Here is a 22,058-nt window from a genome sequence, read left to right as displayed (position 1 = left end):
AAGTAGCACCCCTATAGTCACTTATACACTCCTATAATTCATTATTTATGACATTACACAACTCTTTTGCTGGAGACCCGAGTTCAATTCCACCCTTTGCAATCTCTGTGTGGAGTTTGCATGTTCTCCCCGTGCATGCGTGGGTTTTCTCCGGGTACTCCGGTTTCCTCCCACATTCCAAAAAACATGCTAAGTTAATTAGCGACTCCAAATTGTCCATAGGTATGAATGTGAGTGTGAATGGTTGTTTGTCTATATGTGTCCTGTGATTGGCTGGCCACCAGTCCAGGGTGTACCCCGCCTCTCGCCCGAAGACAGCGACAGCGACCCTCGTGAGTATAAGCGGTAGAAAATGAATGAATGAAGATAACTATAGGGGTGTTATGTCATGTCTAGAGGTCTTTAATAATGTTAAAACCGTATTTATAAGGTTGTAAACAGGTTTTCTACGCTCTAACTATTGTTGTTTGTCTGTACCACAGGTTGTTTGTCTATATGTGCCCTGTGATTGGCTGGCCACCAGTCCAGAGTGTACCCCGCCTCTCGCCTGAAGACAGCTGGGATAGGCTCCAGCACACCCCGCGACCCTTGTGAGGATAAGCGGAAGAAAATGAATGAATGAATGAATGTCTACTATATTGGGTGATAGGAGTGTACAGATGACTATAGGGGTGTTATGTCATGTCTGGAGGTCTTTAATAATGTTAAAACTGTATTTATAAGGTTGTAAACAGGTTTTCTATGCTCTAACTATGAACATATTTATTATATAATAAAGGAATCCTACTTCTGGAACCAATTAATAAATGAGGGATAAGTGTAGTCAAAAATGTAACATAACTAACGGGTTAGTGATTAGCATGTAGGCTAACAACTGGGAGTTTTCTCCGAGTTATCCGGTTTCCTCCCACATTCCAAAAACATGCTAGGTTAATTGGCGACTCCAAATTGTCCATAGGTATGAATGTGAGTGTGAATGGTTGTTTGTCTATATGTGCCCTGTGATTGGCTGGCCACCAGTACAGGGTGTACCCCGCCTCTCGCCTGAAGACAACTGGGATAGGCTCCAGCACCCCCGTGACCCTCATGAGGATAAGCAGTAAAAAATGAATGAATGAATGTCTACTATAAAGGAGTGTATAGATGACTATAGGGGTGTTATGTCGTGTCTAGCGGTCTTTAATAATGTTAAAACTGTATTTATAAGGTTGTAAACAGATTTTCTACACTCTAACTATTAAAATATTTAATATTTAATAAAGGAATCCTACTTCTGATGACTATAGGGGTGTTATGTCATGTCTAGAGGGCTTTAATAATGTTAAAACCGTATTTATAAACGGGTTTTCTACGCTCAAACTATGAAAATATTTAATATATAATAAAGGAATCCTACTTCTGGAACCAATTAACCGCCATAAATGAGGGATCAGTGTATAGTGTGTTTCCAAAACGGGCAAAACTTTACTCTCTAACTGTATTTGTTTTGTTTTGCAGTAGCCCATTTATGCAGAATTGTACCCTCTGTTGGCTCCTGCCCAGTTGTTAAGCCTATTATCACCTTATTGGTAAACATATTCCCAAAATCAATCCAGTTTCATACAAATGACACATTATTTAATGATCCAAAATTCAACAAGGTGTTAGATAAAGCCGATTGCAACACTGCGCATCGGTAGCTTTCAGATTGAAGATAAACCTGTGTCAAGAATTCCAATCTGTGTAGGTGGAGGCATGTTGCCTCAGGTCTCAGGAGTACAACCCCCCCCCCACACCCCCACACCCCCATGAACGTGAACACAAATGCTTGATATGGTGCCAAAAGCTTCCACAAGCGTCATCATACGTGTGTGGGCGTTAACTGAGCGGGCATCGTATATTTCTGCCAATTATTGTCACTTTGGTTAGCTTGTCATGCCGCTATATTTACAACCTCCTGATTTGTTATCTTTTCCTTTTAAATACTTCACATGCTAACAACCGCAGCCAAACAACTTGCACGGAACTTTTCCATTTGTTTCGTGCATCATTTTGCACTGACCTTCAGGTTTGAGAGTGTCTAAGCCTTGTCTGGGGAGTGTTGCGCCGTCCGGAGTTACGATCCTCACACGCTCGTTGCTGTTCAGCCGCTTGTATTTATTATCTGTCCTGCTGACAAACTGTAAAAAAAATATTCCTTTCACCAAATAACAGCATATTTAAAATGAGGCAATTTTTAATATTGTTGTTATTTGAAGACCAGCTGTGTCCAAAGTGTGGCCCGCAGACCGCATTTTATTGAAGGTTGTTACATGGCGTATCCATACCTGCAGGATCTGTGAGAGGAAGATGCTGGCTCTCGACATGCGTGGGCTGGCTTTGGGGTCAGTAGGGGGTGTGGCTTCCTCAGGCTGCAAATTACTCTAGACAGGCGCATACGGCGTATACAACTTTGTTGAGCGTATGCGATGATGTCATGCATATTCAAATAAGGAGGATGATATTACAATTATCACATAATACAGCATGAATTAATTAATTAACCATGTCCAGTATCAGCCCCCGTAGCTGTCCACTCAGAGCGCACTGCTCTGGTATCAGACCCATGGAACAACCAATCAGAGAACAGCGTACTCGCGTGTGCCACCACTACTAGGTCATGAAGTGGAACTTTCTGAACTCCACTCATGTGACAGGAAATATCACTGTTAATATAAACATTCATAAGATGTATAGTCATATCACCTTGTACTTCGGTACATGACAAAAAATAAAAATAAATAAATATTAATAAAATTAAGTACTTTTTTTTTAAATTAAATAAAATTAAAATAAATAAAAATTATATTAGGAAAGCAGGAAGTGAACAAATGTAACAGTTACTGATTGCAAAAGTACCAGATGGAGGGGTAGGATTTAATAAGCTTTGCTTCTTCTTAGGCGGCACGGCGGTCTAGTGGTTAGCGTGCACACCTCACAGCAAAGAGACCAGGGTTCAATTCCACCCTCGGCCCATCTCTGTGTGTTTGCATGTTCTCTCCATGCATGTGTGGGTTTTCTCCGGGTACTCCGGTTTCCTCCCACATTCCAAAAACATGCTACGTTAATTGCTACTCCAAATTGTCCATAGGTATGAATGTGAGTGTGAATGGTTGTTTGTCTATATGTGCCCTGTGATTGGCTGGCCACCAGTCCAGGGTATACCCCGCCTCTCGCCCAAAGACAGCTGGGATAGGCTCCAGCACCCTCGTGAGGAAAAGCTAAGTTAAAAAAATTCAATAAAATTAAAATAAATTAAAATTATATTAGGAAAGCAGGAAGTGAACAAATGTAACAGTTTCTGATTGTAAAAGTACCAAATGGAGGGGTAGGATTTAATAAGCTTTGCTTCTTCCTACTCCTTTTGGACATGTGGAACTGTGAACTGATTATGGGATGGCACTCAATTGTAATCTGATGTTTAAATGAAATTAAACCATTATCATTACCAAGATAAGATTGTTGATAAATTGTTGAAATATTGTTGAAATTATTGTGTTTACACTGTTTATATGTACATGTAATACATGTAATAAACCTTAGGGGTTCGGGCTGATACTGGCAATTGGGGGCATGATACTGGGCCGGATACCAGATAAACCATGTGATAACTTAAAAAAATACAGCATATTCATGTATGTACATATGTATAAAAAATATATATAAATATATAAAATGAATATTTTTACCCTCATGTTCCGCTGTATTTCGTTGTCTTCTTTCCCTCCTCGACACATCAGCTTCTGAATCTTGACTAGGAGTAGCTGCTGAGCCCTGGATTCCCACAGACACAAAAAAACTGTATGAACAGTACGAGCATCACTTACGCTCTCCGGCATGCTTTGCGGTACTAAAAGTATGTGTTTAAATTAGATGTTTACACTCATATTTGATATTATATTCCAATTTTTAGCGACACAAAAGTGGACAAACCCCACAGACTCATACCGGGAATTGCAAGGCAGAGTCCCGCTGTCTTGCAGGTCGGCGCCGGTGTAGGGGTCCACGCGGGTGCACAGCCACTCAGACCGCCCCTGGTGCCTTGTGTCCAGAACGTGCATCACCTCATCGCATTGCACGCTTAGAGAGCAGCTGTCCGACTGGCTGGAGATGTTGAGGTTCGCCCGTATGTAGAAGGAGTCGCCCGAAACCAGCGTTCCTTCTGCAAGGTCCCTCTGGAAACGACGATACGCTGGAGCACATAAAACGTATTTAGAGTATTTATGCATAAAGAGTCTTCCATGTTTAACTGTGTTATTAGGGCTCGAACACTATTGTAATCGTTTCTTCTTATTATTATTCTTCCAACAAAATGATTGCCTTTTTGAGGGCCTAAACATGCCCGAAAACTCACCAAATTTGGCAAGCCCATCATGCCTGGCGAAAAATGTGATATTTTATGGGTTTCATAAATAATGTTCCAAAATTGACTCACTAGCGCCACCTTGAAATTTTTGAAAAATTAGCCCCCCGCCACCAGTTTCACCGATCGTCACGAAACTTGGTGGAGACGTCTATCATGACAGGACGCACCAAAAAGTCTCAAGAATCCATATTGCAAAACAAACAGGAAGTCGGCTATTTTTGATGGCGGCAACAATTTTTGGGCCAAAAGTAGGGGTCGTATCTCGACAAACTCCTCCTAGAGGGTTTGACCAAATGAGTCTGTTGTAGCATCAACGGACACTAGACGGATGGCCGACGTTAAATTGCGAAGGATTTTGGGATGTTCCATACGATGTGGGCGTGGCACGCCGCCAAACTTTGAGCTTTGGAATCTGGCATCGCCTTGCACGCTGAGCGTAACTGTAGACGTGAATAACTTGGCTCCACGTGGTCAGATCTTCATCATACTTGGTACATGTGATCATGACCCCACCCCAAAGGTCTCCATAGGTCACTTCCTGATTTTGTCGCAGCGCCACCTATTGGTGACAGGCTAAAAGTTTGTGATCTACATGAGGCCTTTTCTGGCAGGAGATTCATCAGATTGACATCAAGGTCACAAGGAGACTACCTGACAGACTGGTGAAGCCTGTTGATGGACCATGATGCAGGAAAACTGCACGTGGTGGGCGTGGCCTGGCGGCGAATGCTCAGGCCTCGCCATTGACAATCAAAGGGTCATCATTCGCCCGCAGAAGGTCGCATGTGCTTGAAAACTTATACGGGGGGTCAGAATTCAGGCCTGAGCGCCCTGGTGGGGCTGACATATGAAACCAATTCAAATAGACTCACTAGCGCCACCTAGAAGTATTAAAATAATTATTCTTCACCTCCCGTTGCACGGATTGTCATGATTTTCGGAGACATCACTCATGACAGGACGCACAAAAAAGTCTCAAGAACCCATGTTCAAAAACCAACAGGAAGTCGGCCATTTTGCTTTTGGGGTGCTTGCAGTTTTAATTATATATACACTTACAGTCAAAGTTGGCACGGTAGTGAAGCCTGATTGGTCCAGAGCAGTGTTGCAGTATCCAATGGGCTTCTTCCTGGGTGCTGGTTTCCAATGAAATGCTCTGGTTTTCTCCTCGTATGCGTCCTTCCAACTGATAATCCCGTTATTAAAACCGCATAATAATTTGATTACAGGCGTGCAATAATAAATTACCCGTCTTACCAACAAAAGGTGGTGACCTTCTCGTAACCCGGTCTTCTCAGCCACGGACCCCGGCTGGACGGATGAGATAAAAATTCCAATTTCATTGCCGCCGACGAGAGTGATGTCCTTCAGTAGGTTGTCGCCTAGCATGGTAAACTCCTGAACCGGCTTCAGAGTGACGTTGATACCAGACAGAGAGGACAGAGAAGGACGAAACGGCCTGCACACACAAGAAAAACATGAACATCGGAGACCTGACTTGTCACATGAGCGCTTGTGTGAGGATCACGTACCGCTCCAGAGAAAGTTTCCTGAAGATGTTGTTAACTTGCTCGACGTCGTAGGTGTCCATGCTTTCTGACTGATGGGACGAGGAAGATGAGTGGACGGAAGGTGGACCGCACTGGACTTCATCTTATGAGGACGCATTTCAATAAAAAACACACAGATTTAAATGCAAACATCATTTGTTAGAGTGGGAAATTGAACCAAATTTTACCAAAGTCCATTTCCATGGTGTCGCTGTCAAAGTCCGAGAGGCTGCAAAATAATATTTTTTTATTATTGACAATTATAAATATTCATTCATTCATTCATTTTCTACCACTTATCCTCACAAGGGTCACAGGGAGTGCTGGAGCCTATCCCAGTTTTCTACACCCTGGACTGGTGGCCAGCCAATCACAGGGCACATATAGACAAACAACCATTCACACTCACATTCATACCTATGGACAATTTGGAGTGGGGAAAGACAAAATAAGAATCCAAAAAGTTACCACTTCCACACAAAATAGGAGGAGAACTCTTTCATTCATTCATTTTCTACCGCTTATCCTCACGAGGGGGGTCGCGGGGGTGCTGGAGCCTATCCCAGCTGTCTTCGGGGCGAAAAACGGGGTACACCCTGGACTGGTGGCCAGCCAATCACAGGGCACATATAGACAAACAACCATTCAGACTCATATTCATACCTAACATGGACAACCTAGCATGTTTTTGGAATGTGGGAGGAAACCGGAGTAAAACCGGAGAAAACCCACGCATGCACGGGGAGAACATGCAAACTCCACACAGAGATGGCCGAGGGTGGAATTGAACTCAGGTCTCCAGCAAAAGAGTTGTGTAATGTCATAAATAATGAATTATAGGAGGGTATAAGTGACTATAGGGGTGCTACTTCATATCTAGAGAGCTCTAATGTTAAAAAAAAAACACATTTAGAAAGTTCATTCATTCATTTTCTACGCTTATCCTCATGAGGGTCAGGGGGTGCTGGAGCCTATCCCAGCTGTCTACACCCTGCACTGGTGGCCAGCCAATCACAGGGCACATATAGACAAACAACCATTCACACTCACATTCATACCTACCACATACCACTCACATTCTACCAGTCCAGGGTGTACACCCTCGCATCGAAGACAGCTGGGATAGGCTCCAGCACCCACCGCGACCCTCGTGAGGATAAGCGGTAGAAAATGGATGAAATGGATGGAGTTTAAATGTGACTATAGGGGTGTTATTTCATGTCTAGAGGGCTCTAATAATGTTAAATATATATTTATATATTTTTTTATAGGTTTTATATATTCTAGCAATGAAAATACTCCAGTTTTGAATCCGGAGTCCTACTTTGTGGAAATTCATTTATCTCGGTTGTGTCTGGAATTAATTAACTGGGATAAATTTACTGTAAAAATTTAAAAACAGTACAAAAAAATGTGTAAAAAACATTTTTTGTGTTAACATTTTTAGCTTTCTGGAAGAAAGTAATTTGATTTGAATTGTTTAATATAATATATGAAATAATATATTTTGTATAAATATATTTAGTTATTGTTCATTTGTATTGTATTTTATTGTTAGTTATTAACCATGCTAACCCAGGTTCCACTGTAAATGTAAAAAAAGTGAACGTGCGTAGCAAGAAGACCGACCTGCGAGGCTGGAAGTCGTTCTCTTTCTCCCTTTCTCTTCGGTACAGAGATGCTTTCTCGGGGGGCTCAGGCTTTGTGGATAGGATGCTGTCGTTACGGTAACGCACCTGGAGATAACAAAAGTGAAAAAAAAAAATCACATGAAGAATAAAAGCGCATAGTATCGCTTGCTTGTGGGGTTGTTTTTTTTTTTCACCATCGCCGGCCTGTTGGGCTGCTCTGTCACGAAGTGATGATGGAGGGGCGAGGGGGACGAGGTGAGGGCGGGGGGTAAGCTGGGGCAACACGTGGGGGACACGGGGGGAAGACTGGGTGAAGGAGGGAGGGAGTGGGTGTGGGCATGGACGTGTGGTATGATCACAAGAAGATCCCCGCCGTTTGCTGTGTCAAAACAGGAAGTGGTGGACAAATAGACGATGAATATGATATATATGAATATGTTATGACCACATCGAATAATTGCGGGTTACCTGCAGGATGAGAAGACTCCATGTTCATGGGATGCTCTTTGGGTAACCAGATAGGAGACTTGGTTCTGTTCTGAAATACATAAAACATATTTTTTGGTCATTTTTTATATCTTAATGATGCGATGTAAAAACATGAGCGGTGGACGGTTGCTGAACTGCTTTCAAATTGGGGCGCCGTCTGAGGCGGGACTCCTCAGGTAAAAATTTCTCCTCTGGCGACTCATCGCTGGACCACTCCAACTGACCCTGAGCAGGTTTAAGTTCTTGACAGAATACGGTTGGGGGTAAGTCCCTCGGAAGGCTCTGAGAGGGAAAAAAAATGAAATATTTTGCATAAGGATCATAAAAAATATATGAAGAACTTGCAACCAAAAGGCGCTAAATCCAATTTTTTTTTTTTTAGCATAGCACATAAAGCACCTTACATTCTTTTACAACAATGCCATTGAAGAAGTTAAAGGTGACTTCAAATTTATTTTAGCCAAAAGGCGCTAAATGTGTCATTTCAGCCAAAAGGCGCTAAATCCGCAAAAAAAAATTAATTAAAAAAATATATAAAATACATGGTGTGTGCAGGATTTTTATAGCATGCATTTTTATGACCTATATTGATAGCTCTTTCATTTGCAATATAGACTTGATGACCGTGTGCGTAATTAAAAATCATTGATTTTCTCAAAATCAGTCAAAATGGATTTAGCGCCTTTTGGTTGCAAGCTCTTCATATAATGACTTTATTGACAAACCTGATCCGAGGCGATGTCCTTGGAGAGGCGTCGTAAGCGAGACTCCAGCGTGACCAATCTGGCTTCTTTCTGCGCATTCTCGTTGTGGAGCTCGTCGCTTTTCTCCTCCAGTTCTCGGATCTGTTTCCGATACCTGTCCTTGTCGATTAGACTCTGCGAGAACTGGTGCTGGGCCTCGTCTCTGGCCCGGAAGGCCTGCGTATGTATGTATGTATGGCAGAAAATAGATATCACGTTGCTGTACGTTGAGAGGATGAACTTGTTTTTGTGGGTCACCTGGTCCCTCTCTTTTTCCACTTCCTTTAGTTGCATGGTGATGGTGTCCATGCGGTTGCGGTACATCTGACAGTCTTTCTGGAGGGTGGAGCACTTCAGCTCCAGATCCTCTTTTTCTTCCAGGTACTACACACACACACACACACACATATACAGTGGCTAAATTGGCTAAAAGGAAGTACAGGTGGTTTTCCGTGATATGTTCAAATTCAGAAATAATTTGGATTTACCAGTTATAACTCATACTTTTTAATTGAAATGTATTACATTTAAATTTTTCATTTTTAAATCAATCCAGAATTCCACAATTTAATTTTATTTCTATTGATTTATTTATTATAATTTAATTCATTAATTAATATATGTTTTATATATTTTTATTTTATTTTATATAAATGTTATGAGCCTCTACAGCAAAAACCAGATTGAAGACAATCCAGAAACAATATGGATTTACCAGTTATAAATTCAGTTATGCAATTCAGAAAGCCACAATTTAATTTTATTTTTATTGATTTATTCATTATTATTTAATTCATTAAAAATATTCATTGAAGAAAATATGTTTTATTTATTTTATTTAATGGATTTTTTTTACTTTATTTTATTTAAATATTATCAGCCTCTACAGCAAAAACAGATTACATCAATCCAGAAACAATATGGATTTACCAGTTATAAATTCATACTTTTTAATTTAAATGTATTACATTTTATGTTTTTCATTTATTAAATCAATTCAGAAAGCCACAATTTAATTGTATTTTTATTGATGTATTCATTATTATTTATTTCATTAAAAATATTCATTGAAGAAAATATGTTTTATTTATTTTATTTAATGGATTTTTTTTACTTTATTTTATTTAAATATAATTAGCCTCTACAGCAAAAACAGATTACATCAATCCAGAAACAATATGAATTTAGTTATAAATTCATACTTTTTAAATGAAATGTATTACATTTAATTTTTTTCTTTTTTAAATCAATGCAGAAATTCTGAATTTAATTTCATTTGTTTTGAATTATTTATTATTATTTTATTTATAAAAATATTAATTAATTATTATTTTTTTATTTTTATTTATTTATTGGATGTATTTTGTTTTTTTTTACTTTATTTAATTTAAATGTTATCAGCCTCTACAGCAAAAACCAGATTACAGACAATCCAGAAATATAGTTATAAATTCATATTTTTTTAATCCATATTTTTTTCAATGTATTTTTTAAATTTCATTTGATTTTTTATTTATTTTTAATTTAAAAAAAAATGGTTGATATTTTTGTACACTGCAAAAATGAATCTATCCATCCCTATCTCTCGCTCTCTATTTAACCTTGCATAGACTTCATTTTTCCAGCATCTAACCTGGAAGTAGATGGATCTGCAAAATAATGCAGACCTTATCTCCTCAGCGAGCGTATGAGTGTGCGCTACCTTATCTCGTAGTTCCTCTGCTTGTCTGATTTCCTCATGAAGGTTATAGAGGCGGTTGACCAGGTCTTGTCTGTCTTCAAGCGCTTCCTGTCTGTCGTGTTCCAAAATGTCCAGGATGTCGTTGTCCGATGCGGACACAGGTCCGGGCTGAGTGATGTTTTGAAGATGTTACAGCAATGTTTAGATCATTGAACGTTTCTTTATTCCACACCTGGATGATGGACTGGAGGTCTTGTACTTTGATCTTGAGCATCTCATTCTCCTTCTCCAGCTCGAAGATCTGCTCCCTTTTGGGTCGATTCTCGATATCGTTCTTCAGCTTGAGACTTTGCTTGCGTTCCATCTTGCACTCTTCCTCCATCTTGTTAAGCCGGTGCTTTAGCTGATCGATCTGTAGAAAGATACAGAGCGGACATAATATGTTTTCCATTGATGGCTTCATCCAGAACGGATGTGAAGTGGATGTTGGTGGCCACCAAGATGCTGTACCTCCAGCTGAAGGTCTCTGCTCCTCATCACTGCCATGTTCTTCTCCTCGCTCAGCGCCGCGTACCTCATGGCCAGTTTATAGTTCTCATCCTTGACTCTCAGCACCTCATCGCTGTAGGTGTTTCTCTCCTCTTTCATCTTGTTGTACCCTGCACACCCACACATTGGTGAGCTCCATGGTAGAAGCTTCTACACCTTCTAACAAGACATGATTGATTCCATTTAGGGTTCACTATGATGCAAAATATGGAGTCGCCGATTAATTTAATTTAATTTAATTTAATTTAATTTAATTTAATTTAATTTAATTTAATTTAATTTAATTTAATTTAATTTAATTTAATTTAATTTAATTTAATTTAATTTAATTTAATTTAATTTAATTTAATTTATAATTAAACTAGCATGTTTTTGGAATGTGGGAGGAACCGGGGAGAACATGCAAACTCCACACCGAGATGGCCGAGTGTGGAATTGAACCCGTGTCTCCTAGCTGTGAGGCCTGCATGCTAACCACTTGTCCAACGTACAGCCTCCACGAAGTGTTCATTCATTCATTTTCTACCGCTTATTGGTTGGAATTGAACCCGGGTTTCCAAGCTGTGAGGCCTGCATGCTAACCACTTTTCCAACATACAGCCTCCACGAAGTGTTCATTCATTCATTCATTCATTTTCTACCGCTTATTGGTTGGAATTGAACCCGGGTCTCCTCGCTGTGAGGCCTGCGTGCTAACCACTTGACCAACGTACAGCCTCCACTCAATGTTCATTCATTCATTCATTCATTTTCTACCACTTAGAGGTTGGAATTGAACCCGGGTCTCCTCGCTGTGAGGCCTGTGTGCTAACCACTTGATCAACGTACAGCCTCCACTCAATGTTCATTCATTCATTCATTCATTTTCTACTGCTTATTGGTTGGAATTGAACCCGGGTCTCCTAGCTGTGAGGCCTGCGTGCTAACCGCTTGACCGACGTACAGCCTCCACTCAATGTTCATTCATTCATTCATTCATTCATTCATTCATTCATTCATTCATTCATTTTCTACTGCTTATTGGTTGGAATTGAACCCGGGTCTCCTAGCTGTGAGGCCTGCGTGCTAACCACTTGACCGACGTACAGCCTCCACTCAATGTTCATTCATTCATTCATTTTCTACTGCTTATTGCTTGGAATTGAACCCGGGTGTCCTAGCTGTGAGGCCTGTGTCCTAACCACTCGACCAACGTACAGCCTCCACTGAATGTTCATTCATTCATTCATTCATTTTCTACCGCTTAGAGGTTGGAATTGAACCCGGGTCTCCTCACTGTGAGGCCTGCGTGCTAACCACTTGACCAACGTACAGCCTCCACTCAATATTCATTCATTCATTCATTCATTTTCTACCGCTTATTGGTTGGAATTGTACCCGGGTCTCCTAGCTGTGAGGCCTGCATGCTAACCACTTGACCGACGTACAGCCTCCACTCAATGTTCATTCATTCATTCATCCATTTTCTACTGCTTATTGCTTGGAATTGAACCCAGGTGTCCTAGCTGTGAGGCCTGTGTCCTAACCACTCGACCACCGTACAGCCTCCACTGAATGTTCATTCATTCATTCATTCATTTTCTACCGCTTATTGGTTGGAATTGAACCCGGATCTGCTAGCTGTGAGGTCTGCGTGCTAACCACTTGAACACCGTGCAGCCTCAACTCAATGTGATCTTGTAAAATTACTGCAGAGTTTGACATTTTTGTTGCTTTTCTTGTTAAATAATACTTTTAGTACGTGCTGTGGGCCAATGCATATACACCCACGGGCCGCACTTTGGACACCCCCGCGGTCGACCTTACTAAAAGCACTTTTAAACCGTCTAAATTCCATCATCATGGACAATGAATAGAGTTTGCTTTTACTTTGTTGTAAGGTCTGAAGTTCCTGGTTCACAAGTCGTAGCTTCTTCTGCTCATCCTCCAGGGTGCAGTTCTTCCTGCTGAGCTCCACTTGCTGCAGGGTCTTCTCCTTAGACTGCTGCTGAAGCTTCATCACCTCGTTCATTAGGAACTGAGTCAGTCCTTCGTGACCCTCCTCCACTGTAAAGAAGCACACCAGGAAAACTAAGGATGTGGGTATAAATTATATGGAATATGTCAGATTATATGTCATGATGTGCTATATATATCACTATATTGACACTTATTATGGTACACATTAGGTCATATCACCTTGTACTTTGGTACGTGACAAAAAATAAAAATTAAAAAAATATATTTTTTTAATAAAATTAAGTTAATTTTTTATTTAATTAAATACAATTAAAATAAATTAAAATAAATTAAAATAAATTAAAATAAATTAAAATAAATTAAAATAAATTAAAATTATATTAGGAAAGCAGGAAGTGAACAAATGTAACAGTTACTGATTGTAAAAGTACCAGATGGAGGGGTAGCATTTGTTAAGCTTTGCTTCTTCCTACTCCTTTTGGACATGTGGAACTGTGAACTTATTATGGGATGCACTCAATTGTAATCTGATGCATGTTCAAATGAAATAAAACCATTACCATTACCATGCCAGGCATTGATCTTCAGCTAAAGCGTCCCTAAATCGGTTCACAATAAATAAAATAAAATAAAATAAAATACAATTAAAATAAATTAAAATAAAATAAAATAAAATAAAATAAATTAAAATAAATTAAAATAAATTAAAATAAATTAAAATAAATTAAAATAAATTAAAATTATATTAGGAAAGTAGGGAGTGAACAAATGTAACAGTTACTGATTGTAAAAGTACCAGATGGAGGGGTAGCATTTAATAAGCTTTGCTTCTTCCTACTCCTTTTGGACATGTGGAACTGTGAACTTATTATGGGATGCACTCAATTGTAATCTGATGCATGTTCAAATGAAATAAAACCATTACCATTACCATGCCAGGCATTGATCTTCAGCTAAAGCGTCCCTAAATCGGTTCACAATAAATAAAATAAAATAAAATAAAATAAAATAAAATAAAATAAAATAAAATAAAATAAAATAAAATAAAATAAAATAAAATAAAATAAAATAAAATAAAATAAAATAAAATAAAATAAAATATATTAGGAAAGTAGGGAGTGAACAAATGTAACAGTTACTGATTGTAAAAGTACCAGATGGAGGGGTAGGATTTAATAAGCTTTGCTTCTTCCTACTCCTTTTGGACATGTGGAACTGTGAACTTATTATGGGATCCACTCAACTGTAATCTGATGCATGTTCAAATGAAATTAAACCATTACCATTACCATTACCATTACCATGCCAGGCATTGATCTTCAGCTAAAGCGTCCCTAAATCGGTTCACAATAAAAAATAAAATAAAATAAAATAAAATAAAATAAAATAAAATAAAATAAAATAAAATAAAATAAAATAAAATAAAATAAAATAAAATAAAATAAAATAAAATAAAATAAAATAAAATAAAATAAAATAAAATATATTAGGAAAGCAGGGAGTGAACAAATGTAACAGTTACTGATTGTAAAAGTACCAGATGGAGGGGTAGGATTTAATAAGCTTTGCTTCTTCCTACTCCTTTTGGACATGTGGAACTGTGAACTTATTATGGGATGCACTCAACTGTAATCTGATGCATGTTCAAATGAAATTAAACCATTACCATTACCATTTTTATCCGTCACATTTTTTAAATAGCTCTGACTCAGCCCAAAGTGAAAGTGAAAGTTTTATTTGGCCTCAGTGGAACCTCAAGCACGGGAAGTGCGAGTCTGTCTCACCTACGATGGTGGAAAAGCGACGTGTGGGGTTCTTCCCTGTGACCTGTTTATAGAGTTCCGGGTAGTAGAATTCCAAGCTCTCCAAAAACACCACGTAGCCCCGCTCCCCCTGCGAACGTAGGATGTCAAGAAGACGACCTGGTGGGAGATATAGAATATTTATATAAAAAAAAACAAAACCTCAAGCAAAGAAGATTATCTGACAACATACTTGTGCGATTAGCTTTGGAGACCAGCAGCAGGGAGTTGAGAATCTCGTCTTCATCCTGCTCGTCCAGGACTTTGCACTGGCGAAGGTACGGAGTGAGCTTGGCCGGAGCGATGATGCGGCAAATTTCATAGCGTTTACACTCCACGTTCTCCCACAGCGCCTCCACGTCGTCAAGTATCCCGGGTGTGCCGTTTTCCATCTCATGCAGCCTGAAATCAGCGTCAGGCAAGAATGATCTGATATATTTGTAGGTTAAATAAAAGGCAAATAAAGTAAAGAAACTAAAGGAGGATCGTGAGGATAAGCACTAGAAAATGAATGAATGAATGAACCTTCTAAATGTGTTGTTTTATTAGAGCTCTCTAGACATAAAGTAGCACCCCTATAGTCACTTATACACTCCTATAATTCATTATTTATGACATTACACAACTCTTTTGCTGGAGACCTGAGTTCAATTCCACCCTCGGCCATCTCTGTGTGGAGTTTGCATGTTCTCCCCGTGCATGCGTGGGTTTTCTCCGGGTATTCCGGTTTCCTCCCACATTCCAAAAACATGCTAGGTTAATTGGCGACTCCAGATTGTCCATAGGTATGAATATGAGTGTGAATGGTTGTTTGTCTATATGTGCCCTGTGATTGGCTGGCCACCAGTCCTCTCGCCCAAAGACAACTGGGATAGGCTCCAGCACTCCCCGCAAACCTCGTGAGGATAAGTGGTAGAAAATGAATGAATGAATGAATAATGAAACAGAATGGCATTATATGTACTTTTTGAAAATAAAAACACTTTTTAGTTTCTTTACTTTATTTGCGTTTTATTTAACCTACAAATGTGTCAGATCATTTTGCCTGACCATGTATATATATTCATTCATTCACTCATATTCTACCGCTTATCCTCACGAGGGTCACACAGAGATGGCCGAGGGTGGAATTGGAATTTGGAGTCGCCAATTAACCTAGCATGTTTTTGGAATGTGGGAGGAAACCGGAGTACCCGGAGAAAACCCACGCATGCACGGGGAGAACATGCAAACTCCACACAGAGATGGCCGAGGGTGGAATTGAACTCGGGTCTCCAGCAAAAGAGTTGCGTGATGTCATAAATAATGAATTATAGGAGTGTATAAGTGACTATAGGGGTGCTACTTCATGTCTAGAGAGCTCTAATAATGTTTAATAATAATAATAATAATGTTGTGAGGTCTACGCGCTAACCACTTGACCACCGTGCAGCCCCATGTATATATATATATATATATAATATATACACTATATACAATTCTCATACAGACAAATACCCACCACAGCAGGTCCATTTCCTGCATTTGCATGTCATAGCTGTGCAGTTAAACAAATACTGGTCTATCTGATATACTCCTGTGCATGTAAACACGCTTGTTTGCATACAAGCGGCACATTCATCACTTTGGAATACAGCTATGTTGAATTACGGGTAAATAACCTGCAGGGATAAGCTTCTCTTATGAGCAGATCCTGGATTGTTATGGTGGAAGCCTACTATAGTCTTACATCCCAGTCATTGATAAATTGCAATAAAACAGTAATAACACATATCAACCCATATAGGTGTTATATGAGTGTGTGCTGCCAGGGTTCAATGCAGATCACAAAAACCACAAGAGCACAGTCCAACACACACACACACATATATACACACTCCTCTATAAAAACCGCACGTATACTTCCTCTTCTCTCTTCTCTTATTTTAGAGCTTGTTGTTGAGAAAGCTCATCTTTGCTTCCCTTTGTCAAACCAGATGTGAGTGGCAGCTTCTTTCGCTTCTTTTGTTTCGCTTTCATACTATCTTTTCTGTATTGCCAGCGTATTCCCACCCTCGCAGCTTTATAAAGCATTTTTAAGGGCTCAGTGTCAACAAAATGGAGGACCAGATTAAGGAAAGGTTGAGAAAATTTGAATTTCCATTTTTGCCCCCCCCCCGTGTGCCATGTGGCCGTCCCTACTGTGATGTAGTTTTCCTGATAAATGGACCACATGGTGACTCCATAAAATAATAATAATAATAATAATTTGACTCCATAAATGGGAATGACTTGAATTTCTTATATAGGTCAATGCACCCAATGAAACACCCACTGTAACTTTACGCCGTTTTGGCGAATCACTACCAAATTTGGTACGCCCATTTAGGGAACCGCCGAGCATATGTTTGTAGAATTTGGGCTAAATTGGTTGAAAAACATGGACGCCACCCACTAAATCGTCTTAGCAAAAGCACAGGTGAGACTTTCCAAACTAATTACCCATAAATCCAATGATTATGAAACGTTGAGGATATCGGTATTACAAAGTATTCTGAGCATACACCAAAAGCGGGTGCCACAAATGCCGTATTTGCACTTTTTCAATTATCTAATTGTCCGCACGGTGGCGTATTGGTTAGCATGTTGGCCACACAGATATGGATTCGTATCTGTGTGGAGTTTTTTCATGTTCTTTGTGTGAATGGTTGCTTGTCTATATACGTGCCCTGCGATTGGCTGGCAGGCAGTCCAGGGTGGACCCCGCCTCTCGCCTGAAGACAGCTGGGATAGGCTCCTACATACACACCCGCGACACTACAGAGGACAAGCGGCATAGAAAATGAATGAATGATTTTGTGGTTGGCTTCAATGAGCTATTACGTTTAGCATTCACATTACCGTCTGCTGGAGTGGCCTTTTATTGTGGCCAGCCTTTGGGACAGCTGTGCAATAATCCTACTCTATAATCAGCATTTTGATATACCATACTCAGACAAACAAGACAAAACATGTCTTCTTTAAACAGTGCCTATAATCCAATAGCCTCTACTCATTTATTCAATTTTCCGATCTTTATATCTATGTAAGAGACGGTAAAGATTATGAAGAGACAACAAAATATGCACTTTTAAACGGTTCACTCACAAAAAAAGGCAAACAAGCATGAACCTGCCCCACTAAGTGTTCATAACAACACTCCTGCATATTCAATCTAACCTTTCCTTTGTGCAATTATGTTTTTGTAAACAGACGTGAAGTACTTGTTTTCTTTTTTGGCAACCATGAACAGGAAGGGGGAACTAACTGATAATAAATTGTCACCCAACACACACACACACACACACACACACGGAGGTATATATAATATCTTTTGCTGTCAGTAATATTATTTCAAGTCACTTCCTTTAAATGTTTCCATACATTCATAATTTCCTCCCACTTATCTTTTTAGAGTCCCAGATGGGCTGGAGCTTATGAGTGACAGGTGGGCTACACCCTGGACGGGACACCAGTCAATCACAGGACACATCTGCACAAAGGCCCATTCACAGCAGCCCGTGTGTTGCTTATATAAGTAGTTGTAAGGGCAATAGATTTAACTAAAATAAGCTAAAATAAATAATAATACATTAATGTTTTATTTTATTTTATTTTATTTTATTTTATTTTATTTTATTTTATTTTATTTTATTTTATTTTATTTTATTTTATTTTATTTTATTTTATTTTATTTTATTTTATTTTATTTTATTTTATTTTATAAAAAACAATATAATTTGTTTAATGATGATATAATGACAAAGAAAAATAATTCAAAATAATTATTAATAAAATATAAACATTATATGAATATTATATATAAAATTATATACATATTATTTTTTGTTATTCTTATTTTAATTATTATACTTTTAATAATAAATGTTATTAAAGAGAATAAATCTTCATAACTGATATAATTCATATATACATACATATACATGGCAATATTCCTTCAGCATGCCAAAAAAAATGCCAATCAAATTTTATTTTTATAAAAAAACAATATAATTTGTAATTCTAATGACAAAGAAAATAATTCAAAATAGTTATTAATAAAATATTAATTAATTATATAAAATATAAAAGTTATATAAATATTATATATAAAAAATTATATAAATATTATTAATTATTATTATTATTTTAATTATTATATTATTATTAATAAATATTATTAAAGAGATGAATTCTTCATAACTAATATAATTCATATATACATACATATACATGCGAATATGCCAATCTTCGAGGGTCAATCACATAAAACGTAAGTGGCAAATGACTTCAGGGGATCCACAGCAGCTTGAGAAAAATCATGAAAAATCATCTTTTTCAAACCTACTAAGCTGGTTTCAATGATTTTAGTTCCTATAGTGAAAGTATAGTAAACTGAGTGGAAAATTCCACAAAATATTCTCCAGAAAATCTGTTTTCTGAGGGGTACAGCATCACCGCGCCACACTTTGAAAACCCCTGCAGAATGCATGGAGTGAAAGGTTTAAGCTTTGGATATTTTCTCTTCGTAAATAGACAGCCCAGACACACACTTATGTGATTTACTGTGTAGATGATTGCAAAGCTAAACTGTGACGCAGTCAGCGGTTAAACATGAATAACGAGCGCATACAAAGGGTCACAACTCTTCCTTTAAATGCATTTTTTTTTTTTTTTTTAGCAGATGAGCGTTTACTATTGTCTCTGCTGAAACTGGGTCATAGAGCACTATATATGCTGGCGTGGAATTTGACTGATGGCGCAGATGTAAATGGTTCAGGTGTGTGCAAAACATCATAAAGACTCCATTGTGCAGTTAAGAGTTACCCAAGCCTTAAGAAATCGGATATGCTGGTTCCGTGTGTGGAATCCAAAAGGAGGAGAAGAAAGTCGTGGCTGCATCCTTTATGAAAGGCAGGTCACTTTTCAACAGGGATTGATTATTTCTTTGTACAGCGAGCTAACATCGATAAAAACAAGTAAAAAATACACTTTTCATATCATATTAATGGCCGCTCGGTCAGGAGATCGGGATGATTTGAATCTCCATTTGGTCATCTGTGTGTAGAGTTTGCATGTGATTGGCTGTCGAACCGCCCAAAGGTAGCTGGGATAGGCTCCAGCATACCTGTGTGACCCCATTTAGGATTAGCAACATAGAAAAAGCATGGATGGGATATCATAACCTTAATTAAGCAGTAATTAAGAGTAATTGAACCCTATTTTACACTTCTAATTCTAACAGTCCACCTTGAATTATTTGCCTTATTATATCTGTGAAAATGTCATACAATCTGCAATATGTATTTTTATATATATGTATTTTTTTTAGCTGTTAGTTCAATCTGTGTGACTAATGTTTGTTGACTTGTGTTTTTTTTTTTTTCCAAAAGGGGTTGAGGTAAAAGTGAAAAGCTACTCGACTCTGTCGACTTGCAAACCATGTTGCCAGCCAATTGGCCGGCCGGATTCAAACACTGGGTTGTAGTATGCCTACCCCTGTTATAGAGGACCGAGGAGTGGAATTACAGTAATAAAAAATGGTTATATCGCTAGAATTATTTTTTTTGCACATGATTCCTGAAACAACAGAGCCATCCTAGTGTGTGGAAGATCTTTGTTTACTACATTTGCAGTAAAAGAAAAGACTGTATATATGACAAGTCTATGGCACTTGTCATTAATATACAATCTTTGACGAGTGTTTTTGCAGCAGACAGCTCCTGAATTCAATTATTCGTATGGGGAAAGATAATCAGGAATACTGTTTATTTATCCAATTTCACTTAATTGGTCCCAAAATTATTATTATTTTTTTTTTATTTGCCCTAAAACTTACTAAAACAAAACAACATTTTTCTATGAAGTGTGCCTGGTGCAGTATTTTTTTTTTGCCAATAGCACCTAATTTCTTAGGTGTGCCACCTAATTTCTTAGCTGCTATTGGCAAAAAAATAAAAAATAAAATAACAAACAACAAAAATATGTGCTGGTTGTCAAAAAACAAAACAAAACATGCTCATCTGCAGTGGCCTTGTTTGAAACATTTGGAAAATATATAAAATAATCAATAATTAATATAATTACAAACATAAAATAGTTATCAACATAAAAATATTTAAAATGTATTCTGATTACAAAGGCAAATTAATTTATCAACTTTATTTAATAATGTTTTAATTGCCTTTAAATTTTGTGTCTCTCTCCGTTGCAATAAACATATACAATAATTATGAACAATAAACAATAAGTGCCACCTGGTGTGTTTCCAAATACCCCCAAGGGGTAGTCGTACTCCTGTTTGAAATAGATGATCTTTGGCTAGCATTTTTTGCTACGGTGCTAAGGTCGTGTAAAAGACATTTGACTAGCATTTACATCATAAACAAAATAATAATAATAATCTTTCAAATGAGCCTTTGTGTCGTTCTTGTGGTGTAATATTTTCCACCAGGTATTGAAATTCTAAACTTGTTGTTGATTAGGACTTGAGCTGCATTACCGGTCTAATAACATTCTCCACGCACGAGGAATTTATTAGCATAAATGTGAGTAGCAATCCCAGTAGCAATTCTCAAAGTTACAACTCAAGGGCGTGAAGTGTGTTGTTTTTTTTTTTTTTTTTGTAATCACATGTCACGCCAGACGATACAGTGGATTCCGCAATCCGGTGTCTTATCATTGCAATGCATTGCGCCTTTAAACGACATTACGTGCATACAAATGGAGGTGCGCTTACCTGAGATGTGGCCGATAAGAAGTCAAGTACGATGGCAGAGCAGCAACTCAAAGCAGGACAAAAGGCGTGCCGGTGTGTTTGTTATTGTCCTTTAAAGTGGAAAAATATCCTCTTTTCTCCACCCAGAAAACACACAGAAAGCAGCTTGTCTGTCGGTATTTGTCCAAAAGTGTCCCGAAGAGAAGAGGTGTCACACTTTTAATGACAGAGTTAAGAGAGAGAGAGAGCGAGAGAGAGAGAGAGAGAGAGAGAAAGAGAGAGAGTCATGAAATGAAACGTTATGAAACTGAAATACCTGCGCAGTATTATATACTCACTACTGATGAGGGTGTCGTAGTATTATGATTTTATGTGCGAGATTAATTATACATTAATTAATTGTACTTTTTTTTTCAATTTTACTCATGTATTCATTTATTTATAAGTCATATATTTTCTAAAAAAAAGTTTTTTGAGAAAATATTTCACTGAGAAAAAAGGATAATATATGATATCATATTCTCCAGAGGAAAG

The 22,058-nt window shown here is 38.1% G+C and overlaps 1 protein-coding gene across 1 annotated transcript in view; it reads right to left on the bottom strand.

Annotated features, from left to right (window-relative positions):
• Positions 1-21,746, bottom strand: part of card11 (caspase recruitment domain family, member 11) — a 24,302-nt gene extending 2,556 nt beyond the window's left edge. The window contains exons 1-21 of the mRNA XM_078797446.1: positions 21,546-21,746; positions 14,982-15,190; positions 14,771-14,908; positions 12,897-13,073; positions 10,989-11,137; positions 10,711-10,890; positions 10,500-10,646; positions 9,056-9,181; positions 8,780-8,974; positions 8,190-8,336; positions 8,034-8,103; positions 7,760-7,944; positions 7,564-7,670; positions 6,123-6,163; positions 5,917-6,037; positions 5,642-5,843; positions 5,444-5,570; positions 3,967-4,210; positions 3,708-3,792; positions 2,307-2,402; positions 2,042-2,159 (exon numbers count right to left, since the gene is read on the bottom strand). Of these exons, the coding sequence (XP_078653572.1) occupies positions 2,042-2,159; positions 2,307-2,402; positions 3,708-3,792; positions 3,967-4,210; positions 5,444-5,570; positions 5,642-5,843; positions 5,917-6,037; positions 6,123-6,163; positions 7,564-7,670; positions 7,760-7,944; positions 8,034-8,103; positions 8,190-8,336; positions 8,780-8,974; positions 9,056-9,181; positions 10,500-10,646; positions 10,711-10,890; positions 10,989-11,137; positions 12,897-13,073; positions 14,771-14,908; positions 14,982-15,180 (2,854 nt within the window). The 5' untranslated portion in view covers positions 15,181-15,190; positions 21,546-21,746. The remainder of the gene's footprint in view (positions 1-2,041; positions 2,160-2,306; positions 2,403-3,707; positions 3,793-3,966; positions 4,211-5,443; positions 5,571-5,641; positions 5,844-5,916; positions 6,038-6,122; positions 6,164-7,563; positions 7,671-7,759; positions 7,945-8,033; positions 8,104-8,189; positions 8,337-8,779; positions 8,975-9,055; positions 9,182-10,499; positions 10,647-10,710; positions 10,891-10,988; positions 11,138-12,896; positions 13,074-14,770; positions 14,909-14,981; positions 15,191-21,545) is intronic.
• Positions 21,747-22,058: the final 312 nt, after the last annotated feature.

This window comes from Doryrhamphus excisus, linkage group LG16 (assembly GCF_037039965.1).
Source record: "Doryrhamphus excisus strain RoL-2023G ecotype Guam linkage group LG16, RoL_Dexc_Guam_v1.1, whole genome shotgun sequence".
Classification (NCBI taxonomy): domain Eukaryota; kingdom Metazoa; phylum Chordata; class Actinopteri; order Syngnathiformes; family Syngnathidae; genus Doryrhamphus; species Doryrhamphus excisus.
Note: the sequence above shows the minus strand (reverse complement) of the source record. Positions and strands in the feature narration are given on the sequence as shown.